Source organism: Limulus polyphemus, unplaced genomic scaffold (assembly GCF_000517525.1).
Source record: "Limulus polyphemus unplaced genomic scaffold, Limulus_polyphemus-2.1.2 Scaffold454, whole genome shotgun sequence".
In the NCBI taxonomy this organism is placed as follows: Eukaryota; Metazoa; Arthropoda; class Merostomata; order Xiphosura; family Limulidae; genus Limulus; species Limulus polyphemus.
Genome location: NW_013666064.1, coordinates 251917 through 270429, shown reverse-complemented (window position 1 = coordinate 270429; position 18513 = coordinate 251917). Strand labels below are relative to the sequence as shown.

Below are 18513 nucleotides of genomic sequence, written 5' to 3'. Positions count from 1 at the left end.
CGGTTGAGTAGGATATAATAAAATGACTTTGGAGTCTCATCACGTAGTTACAGTCCATGTCACCATATCTGGTCACCACTAATTCAGGACCACACATCTTAACAATAACCCTGAAGTACAGTTTTTATTTCAAAAGACTCCGTCGTAAGCTATGCCCAAAACACGCCACTTTTCCCGGCAAGCTTTCTCTATGTCATCTAGTATACAGATGATTGGATTTCAACGCGTGTGTATTATCAGTCCGATTACACATAAATCCATGAGGGCTTTGTCTTCATATGGAATAGTATGAATAAAAGTTTAATTCTCCACCTGCTTGAAGTATAAGTCAGTTGAGTAGATTTGTCGAGGAAGCAACTTGTGCGCCTGTGACATGCAGGGCTTTTACAGATGAAGATTCTTCTTGATTATTTTGCGTAATGTTGCCTTGGTTTCGTGAACGGCTTTGTTACTGACTTCCGAATTCGTGAACATTTACCTGTTACAATACACCACACTTTGCTTATCATGATTTGGATACGACTTTTTGCAAGTCTCGTTTTGGATAGGCCCGGTACCCCACATCTATCCATATTCCTTTGTTTTCCAGTGCCATTAAGTACAAGGAATATCTCTATTTTGGGAATTCTAAATTTGCGACCTTAACGCATCTGTATGATTTAAGTGTATAAACATTTTGCCCCGGAAATGACGGTAGCATACTCTTCCCAAAAGTGATCAATTTTGTGGCAACACACTGCCTGTGTAATGCCAAACCAATGTTCAAAGGTAGTTCTCATACATTCTGTTACACCACGACATTATATTAGCTGTAGTTGTCATGTGACTTGCTGGTTTTACTTGTGCAAAATCTTTTCAATATAAAATACTCAACCCTCAGTGTATCTTATCAGCTAAATATGCAAATCACAGCTTTATATCATGATAATCTAATGATCACTTTATCCTCACAACTTGGCAAGTTACAAAGTCAACTATATAGCTAGCTATCAAAGCTGAAAAGCTATAAAGTAACCCTTATAAGTCGTTTTAGATCTGAATCATGATAATATTCATAGTTCAGTTCTATACATCATAACTTTCAAAGACTGTGCGAACTGCATAATATAACTTTTTTTTTCTCTGCTAATCTTCACTAAGAAAAAAAAATCAAATCTAGCTTTTGTTTTGGGCCATTTTTCTGAGTGAGGCCAGTTTTGGAAATTCCAATAATCATGGACAGTGTCGAAGCAAAAGCCGGAGGTCATGTTCTATTTGAAACTATATTCAAATACCATTAACATTTATTTTTACTGGAAATTGTATTTGACACATGATCAGTGCTTAGGGAATGAAATCTCATAGTTATACAAATTCCCTCTTTCTTTCTCTCTTGTTATTATTTATGTTTATTGCTTCCCTTTTGGTATATTAACATACTAGTGAAAAATCGTTTTTTGACTTATTTCTGTTATCAATTTAAAGAAAACTCTGTGTTTATGGAAAAGCTTAAAAAATGATATTAGCTGTAAAGGGGGGAGATACCTTTTGTTGATACACGTAAATTTATGTAATGATGAGACGGTGAATTTTATAAAAAGATTTGAACTGATGTATCTGAATCAATGCAAAATGAAGAAGGATTTTTTATTTAAAAAAAGTGAATTTGCTCTACGACTCTAGAGTCGCTGACTAGTAGTAAGCATTGTCAGTTAGAATTACATACGTATCAGTCTCTAATGCTGATGAATGCGTTCTGTTTGATATTGAAAGGGAGGAGTTTGAAAAGAAAGGGGCTTGATTAGGTACCCAGACATCCAATATTGATTCTAAACCACATTGCCTTAAAATATTTATAAAAAGAAAACGCCTCATATCAAAGTGTCTTCATTTTAAAATTTAAATACTGTCACATGGGTAATACACCCTCCAGATGCGAAATTGTGTTGAAAAGAGACAATATTAGTAATCACTGATTCGAATCTCGTATCTTTAAAATAAGAAGCTTATTAATAGTTTAAGCTTTTGATTTGATTTTCTAGAAATTCTAAAAAACAAGAATCTTTCATCGGAAGTTTACTGTTGTGCAATTTGAAAGCTACAATAAAAAAGTAAAAACATTTAAACGTAAACAGGCGTAGTGATATATAATTATAATTAAGTTTTCATACTAATGAATTATTCCTCTATTTTGTATTTTGTTTATTAACCTGAAGTATCCTGTATTCATCCGTGAAAAAACAAAAGGTTAGAGTGTATTTTTATTAGCTTCTAACTACAGGTTATGAACACTATCACAAACAAGAGGGAATCCTCAATAGCAGGATCGGAGTAATTTTTGTTTTTACTAACTATATTTTTGTGCACCAGCAATACCAAGCGTAGGGCGCTCGTATATCCAATTTGATTTTATTTCTCATCAGGATCCCTACCAGCCTACCTTCAAATTGAAATTATTTTAGGCAGGATTAGAGTAAATTAATCTATGAGATAGATCTTGGGCGTTATCAACTACATCAATTGAAAGGGTTTGACCTCCTGAGTCCAAAACTGTAATTAGATCTCAAATCGGTCAAGAGATGACGGAGCCATGAGCTTAAAGTTTGTACTTGAAAAAAATAAAAAAAAAAACAACTAAGAGCCATTCTATGAACCGCTATGCCGCGGCTAAAAATAACAGATCCGAATTAAAGAAACTGTGGTCACAATGAGGAACAATAGAAAAGTTTATTTCAATTTACAATAAGCAACATTGCTAGTACAATGGTTCTTGATGCAGATGTAAAAAATCGTACTTGTAAAAGAGGAACAGAGAACTTGGCAATGCAAGACCTCGAAAGTAGTAAAAACCACAAGCCCGACTTTCAGTCAGGCATCATCTTTTAGAGTACTTGTTTCAATAAAATAAAAATAATTCTTTTCGCTGTGTACAAGGATTTCTGTTAAGTAGATAAAAGGTTTTTGAAGATTGTAAATACGGGTGACATTTTGGGAATACTCGTATTTAATAAAAAAAAACATTATTGTATACGCTTTGGTACTAAAGTATTTTTTATTGTTTTTTTTATTTTACGTAATTCATAAATCTGTTTCAAGGAATAAGGTATGAATTTTTGCGTGTTTGTATGTATGTCTGCCGTGAAGTTTCTTATTTTGCGAAAAGCGCCTGGTAACGAGGGTTAGAAATTCTGTTCGGATTGTAAGCGTAATAATGGTTGGAGACGGCTTGAATGGGTAATGAAGAAAAACCTTAATATAAGTTAACATAACAGGAAATGTATAACGTTTGGACAAGGTTTTGTCATCATATTAAAGTTTTTCTTCATTACCCATTCAAGCCGTCTCCAACCATTATTAGTCTCAAAGTGGGTTCCTCGTCATCGAATTTGGATTGTAAGTGTGTTTGCAGTGCGCCGATAATGATGTAAGTGTTTTTTTTTTTTTTGTTTGTTTCCATCCTTTGAAAGTCTACGACAGCCACAAAATGATACAATTTCAGAGTAAACAAAAAATGTATCACCATTTTGTGTTTGACAAAATAAACAGGAAAAATTGTGAAAGCAGGATAGTACGCTTGCTGGATTTTGTGATTTCTTCAAAGATTTCGTTTTTAGAATGTGCAGAATGTGCCTTCATTTCCCAAATAAGTTCCCATGGATACTGGCATAAACTCCATGAATATATGTATACAGATGTGAATTTAATATTAAACCTAATAATACGTATCACATTCCTATTATTATTGGTTTTATTTCATTTAAAAAACAGAATTTACTTATGTCCCATGTATTAACAAGTATTACGCAATTATGAGGTCAGGAGTGTCGTTACTAATGGTAAGAAGGTCCATCCAAGTGGTAAAATTGCGTTTATTATTTAAATATAGTTTTTCTTTAATGTTAATTCTGATTAAACTAAGGAAAACTTTGTGCAAAGAAATGTAGTTTTATTACTAAATTAAGCATAAATCTTGTGTACGTTTTCATCCGAAAGTTATCGCTTCAGTAAATTAAGTGTCATAAAAATTGATGTTTTTGGAAGAAGAAAAAAAATAACTATTCTCTTGCTTTATTTTATAAGATTTCAATATGGGGTTTTTATGTGTGCTACGATACATGAAAAGGAAAATTTTGATATTAGAATTATCTCTAGGGTTGAGTTTTTCCTCCTATCTGGTTCTGGATGTTATTCAGGAGCAAACAAGATATACACATATGTAGTTTCTTTATATCTTTAAGTCATAGTAATTGACATATCGTGAAAAAAGAAATAATGATTCCAAATACCGTAATAAAACATTGTTTCATCCGTCATTTATCAAGTGCTTTAAACAGAGACCTTTTTATGTACTTGAAAAGAACTGCTGCTAGAGAATGTTTTTTGTGAATTAAAGTTATTGGCATAGATAAGGGGAAAATGGATCAATAGATGGATTGATAGATAAATATGGCGGGAGAGTATACGTCATGAGTTTAAGATAAATTGTGTGAGTATGCGTCATGAGTTGATTGAGACAGATCATGAAGAATGTCCGTCACGAGTTTGTTAGATAGATTGTGGGAGTGTCCGTCACTAGTTTGTTGAGATAGATTATGAGGATATCCGTTACGAGTTTGTTGAAATAAATTGTGAGGATATCCGTCACAAGTTTGTTGAGATAGATTGTGAGGATATCCGTCATGAGTTTGTTGGAATAGATTATGAGGCAATCCGTCATGAGTTTGTTGAGATAAATTGTGAGGATATCCGTCACGAGTTTGTAGAAACAGGTTGTAAGAGTATCCGTCATGACTTTGTTAAGGTAAATTGTGAGGGAATTCGTCGTGAGTTTGTTGAAATAGATTGTTCTTAACGTATGGCACATTCTTGTAAAATGTTTTAATAAAAGTTGGATCGTTAAGTAAGAATCCTGTAGTCCAATCAGAAATACATTTAAATTCTTTGGTTTGTGTTGAACCTCGTGAGTGGTACTTGGTAATCGGTAAATGTGCAACCTTTTTCTTTTTTTTTACCTTCAGCTCAAAACTATTTTAATATGTTTACAAATGTAAGTTGCATTTAGTTTGCATATAGGGATATATATATAAACACATGCAAAAATCTGCATTGTTAAATATTTTGTATACGCTTCATACTTATTTACTCTACATATGAATATGCATACAAATTGTGCCGAATCAGTGGAGGAAGTGTGATCCTTTATGCTTATAGAAAATCGGTGGGAACATCAACAGCTGAAGAAGACCTCTACTGTGAAGTGTGAGTGTTTCGACTCTTTGTCTCGGAAATCGCTGTAGCCTTTAGCTGTCATTAGATCTACTACTTTCATACTACGTGAAAAGAGAAAAGTTAGCTCAAGAGTTTTGGGATTCTTGATTCAGTTATTCCCCAAAGAATGGACTACTAAATGAATAATCAAAGGTTTTCTTTGATATCGGGGATCAATATAGCAAGGATTTCGATTGGCTTTTATCTTCCAATGTTCACGCTTCGCGCGCTCAAACTGATATCAATATTTATTGTCTCCATAAATAGTAGGCTAACGATAGGGCCAGAATAAGACTTCCTTGGTGCTGTTTTTTTCTTCTCTTGTTTGTTTCGTAAAATGGAAGATAATTTTGTTAACTACTAAAAAGAAGCCTGATAAGTACGTATTTTTATTGCTTCACACCACCTACCATTTCGTTTTTTTTTGTATTGTTTTCTTAAAATTAACTCTAGTTGAAAATAATTTATAAACCCTGTATTGGGGATGCATCTTATTAAAATGAAAGTAAAAAAACAAGGTGAATTTGGATTTATTATACAGTTCCAAGAACACGCATTATGTAAAATACGTAAACTCCCATTTTTAAAGCATGGAATAATAATATTGATGGGCATGTTCGACCCATTTTGCGCAAGCGTGAAAATATAACTGATTTTTTTATCCCTCAAAAACATTGTTTTATGCGTTCCATCCTGAAATAAGCAGTTGATGTCTGGCTTTGTTTTATATAATATATCAGTTATTAACTGCTTTGCTGAAAAGTTGATGGAAAACGAGAGTAATTAGGATAGAAATAAAACTGTGGAATTTTTTTTCCAGTGTATGAAATCATTGAACATTTATAAAAAATATATTTGTAAAATATATAGGTAAAAAAATATTGTACAAATAAGGTGAGGATTTCTTAAGGATCAATTTAGGCACGTCATCTCAATCAGTGACTCCTCTGAGTTTCTTAGATATTTTGCTAATCTTGACAACCTGTCTGAATACAATTTTTTTCACATAAATGTTGTTTCTCTTTAAGTTTATTTTGTTGGCGCATTGCCGTAGGGATTTTACATCCAAGCGTAATTAAGTATTTCTTGTAAATCCTACTCTTGTGTAATCTTAATGAAAAGCGGAATCTCTCAGTCACATCCTGCTTTATCATGTAAGTGCCCAATAGCTTGATCGACTGATTTTCCGTCTACTTCCATTTCTCTTAACGCTAAGGCCTCGGTAATCTTTAGGCAGACACATAGTTGTGTGCAGAATCGAGATAATCTTGTTATCTGAATTAGACCAAGAGCTTGTGTAAAGCCGTGTTTTCAGACCGCGTAACCTTAATCGTATATACGTGTTTGTTTCGGTTGCCTCAGTTTCTGGCTGAAAACTGTGTTGTTTTGTGTTTCTAATTTCTTAAGTTTGAAACATAGAACAGATAAGAATTTTAATGAAATTCAGACATCACTTATTTTAATCCGTAATTTAAAGATACTACTCAGTTCAAAAGTACTTTCCAGTGTTACATAAATTAAACTTTTTAGAAACTATTTTTGTCGAGGCTCCTCCACCTGTCACAATAGGTTTTCTGACTTTAGGAATATTTTTTTAAAATTATAAATAGTTTAAGTAGATAAGTAGTTTGTGCTTTAGCAATTTTAAATACATGTAATCTTCTTAATGACCAAGAAAAATGAGTTAAGTCGCATAACAAACTCCTTCAAGATGATGACATCATTAAGAGATTTAATTCCTGTATAAATTACACTCACTGTAAACATCGTCATAAATAATTAGACATATTTATCCCGTATTTACTGAAATATGCAGGTGAATGTAGGAAGTACCAATTTTATTGTCTGCTGTCTAAACGTGGAGATTTTCAGAAAGACTGTTACAACCGTCAATTTCGTTACATACACGCGCACTCCTTTTGAGCAAGCTCCTCCTCGAGCCACGCGTAACTGCCTTTCGAAGAGTTTTATAACGATGTGGTGTCTCAGTGGGTTAGACGATCGTGCCATAGTATGAGATGCACGGTTGTTGTATATTTCCTTCTCTAGTTTCACCGTGTGTCAAGTGAAAGGCTCCACAACGTCACCTACTTGTCTCTACGCTTGGAGCCTGTGGGAGGCTACGCCCAGCCCATGTTCACTCTATCTCTGTACGCTGTGGGTTTCACAGTTGGACTTTGTTTGTATTGGCTTCTGTATAGTAGCCTAGGGCGCCGAATGAGGCTCATTCGTAAGGTAACTTGGTTTGTGGTTTCTCGTAATGTTATTCTTTGTGGTAAATCAAACTTTATGGTTCTTCGAATGTGCCATAAAATTAATTTAATGTGTTTGACAAAATTGTTTCGATGAAGGTTTTAAGTCGACGTTGACGTTAATTATTTTAGATTTCTATAATTTAGTACCTTCCTATTACCCCAATAGAGTTAGTTAAAATATCACCTCATCTGGGGATGATATAGTAAAGTGTAATAATAAATGTACTAAGTACAGTTTCAAATTGTGTTCCTACCATGTCAGTAAAGCATTTGTAGAGGTAAATCTTCACATGATATGGGAACTAAAAAGTAGTTTTTATTTATGATGCTTGTTTTGAATTATATTTTACAGTGAACTCATCTATTTTCTTTACACTAATTTGTTCCTTATAGTTCCGTCAGTTCAAAGAAAAACGTCAGGAGGATTGAAATATATCTGAAATACTTGTATTTTAGGAAAGCCCTAGGACGTAAGCCTGAATTAACTCCAGTTTAATTACCAATTAAAATGAATTTCAAGTGCAAAACGTATAATACTCAAAATTTACGTTCTAAAAGGAGATGAGGAATCAGTAGCCATTTGTCGGTAGGGAATTTTTAAAACTTCTCTAAAGTTTTAGTAAATACAGGAAAGTATCTCGTTGCAATTGTATAGTACATTGGTTTTTAGGTAATTGTTTTTATTGTTGTTAAATGTAACTCCGACCGAAATGCCTCCTGTGACTCAGTGGTGAATATGAGGGCTTATAACGCTAAAAATCGAGTTTTGATACTCGCGGTAGGCACAGCACGTATAGCTCATTCTGTAGTTTTCCGCATAAAAACAAACCAAAATTTCCTTTTGTATTCATGTTCAGAGACGCATATAAAAGTAAACGTTGCCACAAGCAAACATTATAGGATTGGAAACAAAGTATATACAAACTAAAGACGATGATGAGTAGAGCTGTGCGTAATAAAAGAGATCGAACATTAGTTACCAATAGCACTAGAAGATCGCAGTGGAAGTGGTTTTGAAATGATTTTTCCTACGTGGCACTGTTGTATGGCCGTATACACATTACTGCAGGGGTTTCCTAATTAAAGTGAAATCTTACTGTTACTAATCTAAATGCAAAAATTAATTAAAAGATTCCCAGTTGGCATTCTGCGAGTAAATTACGTAAGTTATTATAGAAATTAGTGGGAATATTGATTAATTATCCGTAACATAAAGTATACGTTTTACAATCTGCTTTTGTGCAGTCTGCTGAAAAGGGAACAATGGTGATTTGCTTTTCGCAAGAAAAATTAACACGTGTTTTTTGTTCCTCATACAGTAAATGGACAGGAAAGACCGCATAGTGCTAAGTTTTCCATCAATAATGAAAAATACTAGAACGGCATCCTGAGCATGCGCATAGTCTCGTCATTATCTAACACAAATAATGACCTTTTATGTGTCGTGTATATAGTGATGTTTTTTTTTTTACCGTAGACAGGCAAAACAGCCTAATTCTAACAATCTCTGTAACCAAACAGTAACTTGTTTCAGTATAATCAAATAACAATCTCTGTAACCAAACCGGAGATTGGTTTTCGGTTACATACATAGTTCATTCATAATCAGGAACTCAGTTGGCCTTTACCTGTAAAAATATTGCTATGTAAAGCTGGTTATTGAGCAACAAACAAGCCACAACATTCTACTACTCCTGAAGACATCCTATGCTCTCTTTTTCTTCTTCTGAAATCTAGCATGACAGCTTCGTCAGGTGTCTCATTGCAACACCCTTTTAAAATGTTGACTGGTGAGTGCTCACTACTTTCTCTGTTGCTAATGAAAAGATGACCTTCTTTTTGTGTAATAGGCCGTTCGTAAGTTCAAAAATAGAGAAGGCTATATGTAAATGTCACTTTGTGTAGCTTTGCGCAAAAAGTCTGAAACAAGCAAACTTTTGGTTTAAAGCAATAGTGAAATTAAATTTGTTTGTTATGTGAAACATTAAAGACTAGGAAATTGTTAACAAAATACTGAATAAAACCATTTAATTTAATTTCTATCATAATTATTGTTTTATTAGAATGTTGAACTAATTTTCAAAGTTGACAAGACGAGGTCTATAGGTTAGCGTGCTGGGCTGTGTATTTGAAGGTCCAGGGTTCGAGACATGATATGTCGGTGAATACGCTCCACACTTTCGGCTGTGGGAGCGTTAGAACCTGTTATTCGGCTCACAGTATCCGTGAAGACGGCGTATGCTGATGACTGATTTCTCCCTCTGTTCAGTAGTTCAAAGTTAGTGGTAGCTATGTTTAAATCTTATAATATCTCACCTAACCGTTTAGTACTTGTTGCGCCTAAGGAGCCACTCAGGTTCAAAATACCAAATACCATTTCAGATTTATACAGCTAAGCAAGGATAATAATTATATCAGAAAACTAATAATTATATATATTTGTAGTTTCTCAGTTGCTTTTTGTTTGTGGATATACCCAGAATTCGTCAGTAAAAATCTGAATATTCTGCTTTATACATTGTAGCAAGGCATGACTAACAACACTAGAAACCGCCCCAGTGTTACAAAACTTGGGTGTTGTTTATACTGAAATGTTAGAGTCGAAAATTAAAATTGCTTTTGGCTGTAAAAGGCTTTAGTCAACTCACAGAAAGTTGCTGCTACTGTCATGTATGGAGACGATTCTGTGTCAATATTCACGATTGCGTAACTTTTTAAAAAGTATGTGTGAATGTGTGCTTAATTAAAACTAGTTTCCACAATAATAAAATTGCAAATTCACAAAGCAAATAGACAACTTTATCGAAATGTGTATCAGTTCCGTTGAATGGTGATAGAATTGGTCTGTAAGTTCTTTTACTTGGGCAAAGCTGAGCTTTCAAATATATACTGCCTCTAACCCAAAAAATACGAATCTAATTACGAAAAACGGCTACGCATGGTTATCGCGTGTTTAAATTAGAGGTTAATGAATTCTTTTGTCAAATTTACTGTGTGTAGTATTAAACTCTAAGTTGAGTAAGGATGGTAGATTAGGTTTTTATATAAAACTGGGAATATATACGTATATAAGGCTCATTTAAACCTAGAATTGCCGTAGCAAAACATTTTCTGCATTAGTTACACACCAACCTGTTTGTGAGTGTATAATTTTGTTACAAGATCCCTAATAACATAGGATTCGCATAAAAAGGGTAAACAAAAATACCATCAATATTGCAGTTAATCCCACAAATTATAAAACTTTGCAGTATGAAGAAATATTAGAACCTCACCGGTAGAGTCAATGGTATATGTACAATTCGATAATATGAAATTACTTTAGGATCTTACAATGCGAGTGATAAATAAGAATTGGAGAATACTGAGTCTAAAAGCACACCTCTTTACGTTTTGTTATTATTAACGAAGCTGAACCGACTTGTACCAACTGGTGAATTCCAGTCAGTGTGCGAACCATACTTCCACAGATGCCTTATGTATATTTTCTCCTTCTACTTTGAATAGAAGTCACCGAAAGTGTTATGCATTTTCGTTTTAGGTTTTTATGTTGTGCTCCAACGAAAAATGGCGCAGTATCGATGTATACATATGTATAAATACGTATGCATGTCTATTTATATGATTGTGTTAGCTTTAACCTACCACCCTTATGAAGCAGCGACAAAGATGGTTTGTTTACTTAATTTTTGGTATGCTGTTAAGCACAAAGCTACCCAGTGGGCAATTTTAGCATTGCAAACATGTGAATCTTACCGCTCAGCCAATGGAGGTATATAATTTAATTGAATTTACACGATTGATCACCTAAAATCATTTGTTTGAAACGTAGATATGCTGCTGTAGGATATTTTTGGGTTTAGGTTTACTAAACCCTATAATTAGTTCAGTAATTACAGTGTTGAGTAGGTTATATTAAAGCGATTTTGAATATGCTAATCACCGTGTCACGTGACAACCATGCCCAGTATAAAGTCGCAGTATCGCAACTACATTTCGACACTATTTGACATTTTGTAGGAAGTATGATGCTATCGAAAATTGATCACTTTTGGGGAGCGTATGTAGCAACCCTTTCCAACGCAAAATATCCATACATTCAGGCCTTAATAATGTGTTCACAGCGGAGATATCCCTTGTACTTAAAGTATTTGAAAACAAAGGAATGTGGATCAACCTAGGGTATCAAGACCATCCGAAAATAAACCTACAACAAGTCATATCGTGGTGAATAAAGTGTAACTGGCGAGAATCCACAAGCACAAATGTCAGTAACTAAAACCGTTCACGTGCTCCAAGCAACATTAAGCAACATAAAAAAAGTCCCTGTTGGTAAACTAGGCCAACAGGGTATGAGTTCACCAAGATAAGACTTCCAGTGATACCTCACACTCAAATGTTCCATACCTAAAGCAGCTGGACAGTAAAATGCGTGTTGATGCTATTCCAAATTATCAAGTCATCGGATGCAGTGTCTATGGATTTATGTGCAAACGGACTTTTGAAACAGACGCTGGAAAACCTTGTTCCTGTATACTAGATGGATTATGGAAAGTTTACAGGTAGGAGGGTTGTTCTTTTGAAATGAAGCCTTCTGAGGGAGCCTTTTGCAATGGAAACTATAATGTAGGACACTGGCTCTTGTCAAGGTGCGGGGTTTTCAGATACAGCATGACTAGACATGGCGACACAGACTATAACAACGTGGTAAGGCTCCAAACTAGTTTTAATATAACGTTCTCAACCTCTGTATAACAATCAGGCTTAGGTCTTACTCCGGGAATACGTGTTAATCAAATATTGGATGTAATGATTTAATAAGTAGTTTTATTAGCTTTCTGTCTGAGGAACCCATTTTGCTTTAAAAACCATTAAAATCAAATGTAAGCAAAATATCTGGTTCCTAAACCTACAAATTTGAGTCATGTATTATTTCGTTAATTTTGAACTCCATATAATAAGCTAAACATACTTGGATTTTGTGTGGTTGTAGTTTTAAATTATTCAGCCTAAAATATGTGTATGCTCTTCTCAAACTACTATATTCGCCAAAATATATCTCATTTAAACTAAATGGATGATTTACAGTCGTGACTTAAAATATATTCACTAATAAGCCAAACGTATCTTGTGACTGTTTACTTTAGGCTCAGAAAATGTACAAAGTGGCTCAAAGGTCGTTTCGTCATGTAATACAGATTCTGAATGCAAGCTAATGCGTTGAAAGCCACATAAAACACCAAATTGTTCAAAACAATTTTATTCTCAGTAAAATGTAATTGTTCTACATGCCACTTATTGTGGAAATATATGATGCATTAGTAACGAACGGATATTAACCTGTTAACACGATTATTTGATGGCTGATCTCTGAAGGCAGAAATGATAAGAATATAACATGTGAGCTAATATTATATTAAGTCATTTATAATTTTGATTCTCTATGAAGACAGAAATGATAACAATATAACATGTGAGCTGATTTTATGTCAAGTCATTTATAATTTTAATGCTCTAAAAATGTTAATGGAGATATCAAATTATTTGGATGATGTATTTATTGTATCATCTTATTGTGGCCAGGAATAAATAGCTATACAACCAGCATATTAAAAATGTAAATGGTTGGTTTTAATTTCTCCGTTGTGTCATATGATTAAAGAATCGTAACATGTTAACCCAATCAACTTTTACTATATAGTGTGCCATACTTTCAATATATTATTCTTTCATTCATCATGTTGGAGATTTTTGAAATTCGACATTTTTATGTGGTTACTTTTCATTATGATTTTATGAAGACACGTTTTTTACTCATTGAATTAGAATGTAGTATTTGTATGAAGATCACATACCAACGAATTCACCTTTTCAAGGTATCATCTCAGAGAGTTGAATTGAATTACAATTTATGGTAAAAATATGTTTTCAGCAAACGGAAGTATAAGGTGTAACGATGGTAACGCCTTATGTTTATAGCATCCATACAACATCAGTCGACATGAGTTATCTGTGTAACGATGGTAACTCTTTATGTTTATAGCATCCATATAACATCAATCAACATGGGTTATCTCAAAGTCACAAATGTTCCAAACAATACGCTCTGGATAGAAGTCATTGTTTCATACGTGTGTGAAGCTCATTTGTACCGCAGTCAACCCATTTCATCTTCCTCACCAAAAACATGCAATAAATAATATATTTTTAGTGGGCACTACTTTTATTACTTTCGGTATTTTTCTGGTAATATTCGAGGATTTTGAGTCTAGATTATAAAAACAAAAATACGTCATTGCATTTTGATAACATAAAAACCCTATTTCTCAAATTTGTTGTTGCTGTTTGGTTAGATCTTGTTTCAAATTTTCTCCTGTACATTGAAGAGTGTAAGTATACATAGAAGTTCGTCCCTGAAAGGAAACTCAAAGTCACTTTTCCCCAGGCTCTTAAAAAGAAGCATATTTATTGACTTGTGAACTTTAACTAAATTTAATATACTTTTTGTTTTTCACTTTAAAAGGCTGCTTCTGGTTTATTCCACTTTTTTTTCGAGAATACTTTCATCAGAATTATTTCTTGATGAACTGTATTGACGCAATATGCTAAATTTTACATACGATCTATTGTCACCAAAAAGATGGTGTAAACTTAAAAATCTTACTTGCCCTTGGCGATATTGCAGACAGTAACGAACCTTTAACAATGACTGCCTCAGGAACAACGGGAATATCTAGAGAACGAGACTTGAACTGAGCTTATATTAAATTCCAGAAGCTAATCTAAGTATGACGCGAATTTGCGTGTCCTTTTATACAAAACTTTTGTTTCTCTTCCCTAAGCGATTGTAACTAGGCGAATAATATTGCTCTAGACTTTTCTTCCTTTCTTATACTATAGTTTGAAGGGTATCCTCTGATTCGAAAATTTTGCTGTAAATTTTCGTTAAATCGATTTCACTTGCTGCTTTGAACATGAAATTTGTTCCTAAGCAGTGTTGTCAAAAAGACAGCTAAAGATAAGTAAATACATTTTAAACAATCCTTTAGTAGTTTCTTTTTTTGCTTTTTACTTATCGTTTTTCTTATGAAAACACCTTTCGTAAAGCATTGACTAGTAGTTGGGATTGACCGAATGAAAGGTTGTTTATTAACTTTAAATTTCATATCATATGAAATTGATGAGACGTTCTCTAAGTTAAATAAAAGTTAAAGTAAAGAACGGTAAAGTTATAAAGTTTCTTGTGATGGTAAATAAATAAAACTAATTGAGTAAACATACTAAGTTTGAAGTCCATTCCCCAAGTTATTACGGAAAATGATAAACATATGTAATCGTGTGTAAGTAAATAAACATAACAAGCTCGGCCAGGTGGTTAGGGCGCTCGACTCACAATCTGAGGGTCGCGGGTTCGAATCCCCGTCACACCAAACATGCTTGCCCTTTTAGCCGTTGGCGCGTTATAATGTGACGGTCAATCCCACTATTCGTTGGTAAAAGAGTAGCCCAAGAGTTGGCGGTGGGTGGTGATGACTAGCTGCCTTCCCTCTAGCCTTACACTGCTAAATTAGGGACGGCTAGCGCAGATAGCTCTCGTGTAACTTTGCGCGAAATTAAAAAAAAACATAACAAACTCAAAATGAAAGCTTTTTTTCAGTGTGAACCAACAGAACTACCTATACACTTATAAGACAAGAATAAATGTTCTTCGAATGTATGTGAATTTAGCACATTTAGGAAAATATTAAGTTCTGTAAATATACATACACCTAACCTCAAATATGAATATTTTTTTCTTTCTTGAGTCACATAAGCTCAGTTTATTTGTTTATTAAGAAAGAAATTTGTTTATTACAAAGAAATGGTTTAACGTCTTATATTTATTTAAAATATATAGATTAGCCTTTCGCAAGTGTCTTATCCATGGTTCCATGTTACATTTTGGAGCTTATGACAACATTTATCAGAAACATAGTTATGATATATCATCAACAAATATTTTATCAAAGTTTTTTTTAGAAATTCCACGTACATATAGTTACTTATTTGCTGTTGTTATTTTCTTCTTTATTTGTTCTGAATGGAACGTAATAAACAAAACATATTCACGTGGTTTTACTTAAATAAACCGGCGACAAAAGCCATCTCTAGGTTCATAATTTCTTGTAGTTGTACTGAACCGTTACAGTTTTATTGTCATTCAGGTTCTATCGAAACGACAGTATTTGTATTGTTAACTAGGTATGCAACGGTCATTGCCATTAAAATGCATCTCCTGTTTGAACTTAACATTTACCGTATTAATTATTGACCTAAACTAGTGTTTCTACAGAATTCCTCCATCGAGTTCAAGTGATTCGTATTTCGTAAACAGAATTATTTAAAGGTATTAAATTATGAGAAACTCACTTAGCCACGATGAAGGAAAGTTAACTTTCTGAAAGCGTTCGAGTTGCTGCGTTCCTTTTCTGATGTTAACATTTTTGTTCATTCTGCGTGCTTTAGAATATCATGAGAGAAACACATATTGTTAAGACAAGCTTATAAACGACTGGATAACTGTTGTGCCAGTCAGCTGTTTCATTTAAAGTAATATTTCACTGATAAGCTACTATTTGCCAAGATGTAATATTATCCTTTCATTATTCCTGCTATTGTTTGAAGTTGTTGAGTTTCACTAAATCGCTTTGAAGCACGAAACAAATATCTTATTAACAAACTGGTTTAATTGTTTTTTCTGAATAGAGTGTTCCGTCTTCTGTGACCTGCAAAGAACAGTCAGTGAAGTTAGAGAAAGTGCCAAGGTGAGTACCAAATGGAATCTTTATTTTAGTTATGGTAGAATATTAAAACTAAGCGTTTGATTTTAACTACCACAAAGGTAAATACTACACTACGTTTGTTTCTTAACAAAATACAAATTATGAATGGTCTAATTTAAAATGGAATGACTAAATGCTGAATATAATATTTAGAAGTTTTTTTTTGTTTGTTGTTAAATGCAAATCTACACAAGAGGCTATCTGTGTTGTGCCAATTAGGGGTATTGAAACCCAATTTTTAATATATAAGCCCTCAAATTTACCGCCGCTGAGGCAGTGGGGACATTTAGAAGTTAATGCATATCATATATGAAATTCGTACTTTGAAATTATTTAGAGATTATTCTTATAATATATTTTTCTATTTTCTTTTTGTTGTTGTTGTTACTACTTCACAGCAAGGTCCTGATCCTGTCTGCTTCTGTTGTTGTTGTTGTTTTTCTAGATTGCACACACCGTAGTTTAGTAGGTGTAATTCAGACGTCTGAAAACTTGTTCTGAATAACGTCATTTTAGATGAAGTATCTGTTATCTGGATGATAAGTAGATCATGACCTTCACTGATTTTTCATATTCTCGAATCTTCGTTGTTTGTGGATCTGTGATGGTGTTTATTTTGTTTTATGTGGGTCCTCGAAGACGGTTGAAGAACGATGAGTCCCTAGTGATCGTGTAGTCTTTTCTCATGGCAGTGATGAGTAACCCTTTCACATGTGTGACTCTGCTAGACTTTGAATCGAAGGGGTAGTGATTTCGTTACTCTTCTTTTTAATTACCACCAGAACACCCACCATTTTTCTAGACTGACGTGAATAGAGCCATTTATCTGCATTTTTATTTTTTCATGCGAGATTTTGCTATTAGGTCCCTCATTTGGAACTTTTTATCTTTGCTCGGCTTGCAGTAATTCGACAGAATTGTTCTAATTTTCCTTTGAAACAAAACTTCAGTGGGTGATTTTCCTCTTATGGAATGTGGAGTAGTTCGAAATTTTCGTAAAAATTCTCCAAAGTTTCATGCCCAAGACATTGCTGTAAATTGTCATTGCATTGTACTTTCTTCATAATTCTCGTATATCTTTCTGCTTTAACATTGGTTCTGGACAATCGTAGTGTAATTTTTCTATGCTTCAAACCAAGGTTATGGTCAAAGTTTTTGAAGTCTTGGCTGTTGAATGTCGTTCCATCATCGGTTTCTAATATTCGATGTTTACCGCAGAGCTCCAATACGTGATTTAGGCTTGGCATAACAGTTTCTGTTTATGTGTGTTTTACAGTTTCGACTAAAGGATACTCTGAATAGTTATCCACGATTACAAGCAAAATGACTGATTGTAGTGTCTGGTTATTTGTTGTTTCTCAATTTTAATTCTTACTGTGTCTTGGCTTTGGTGGGTGAGTTTCCTGTTAGTTACGATATGTATTCCTCCATGACTTTTCTAGCTCTAATAATTTGCGGGGCTTCTTTCTATTACGACGTCGTTAAATATAGTCATCTGGGTTGCTTTCACCAAGCCGACAAATTACGTGAAGGAGTGCTCCGGCATTAAATCCTTGAATGTGTTTGGGATCTTTGGTTATTAAAAATAAGTTGCAAAGCTTTTTTGATTGTCATCAGCTTGAATAGTATGACATAGAGGTGGTAATGTTAACATGTCCATACTATGGCGAGATATTTCGTTTCTGTCCGTGAATTATTTTTTCCTCTACATTAGTGAGTGCTCGACTGGCACAAGCAATGATATTAGCTTCTCTGTCTGGTATTCTCTTCTATGTTAAGACGGTTCCTGTTTCTACAGAGCTGAAGTGAACAGGAAACTTCTGTGAGTAGATTGGGGCCAAAATTTATCATCACGTTGTCTCTTTTAAGTCGCTGTTTTTGTAGAATTGATGTATTCATGGGTTATCATGTTCATATCCGCTATCAACTTATATTTGTGGACTCACGTAGGGAGTGTGTGATGATTGCAAATTTAGTAGGAAACATCCAGAGTAGTTTGTAAGACTTTTTTGATGATCGGGAGACATCTCTTCTTTCGAGAATATGTACCTAAAGTATTCGAGTTCAGATATATTATATTTCAATTTCTCTTGTTTAAGAGTTAAATATTGTTTTGGTAGAGAAACTACGGTTTCTGAAACCCCTGGTTGGTTGTTTGAGCTCTTAACGCTTAACGTTCTTTTTGTTTT

General features: G+C 33.9%; 1 protein-coding gene across 5 annotated transcripts in view; it reads left to right on the top strand.

Annotated features, from left to right (window-relative positions):
* The window catches only part of LOC106458385, a 185849-nt gene that overhangs the window by 127893 nt on the left and 39443 nt on the right, over nucleotides 1-18513 (top strand). For all 5 annotated transcript variants that reach the window (XM_022384572.1, XM_022384573.1, XM_013917895.2 and 2 more), the window contains one exon: nucleotides 16248-16306. In XM_022384572.1, coding sequence (XP_022240280.1) covers nucleotides 16248-16306 — 59 coding nt within the window. The remainder of the gene's footprint in view (nucleotides 1-16247; nucleotides 16307-18513) is intronic.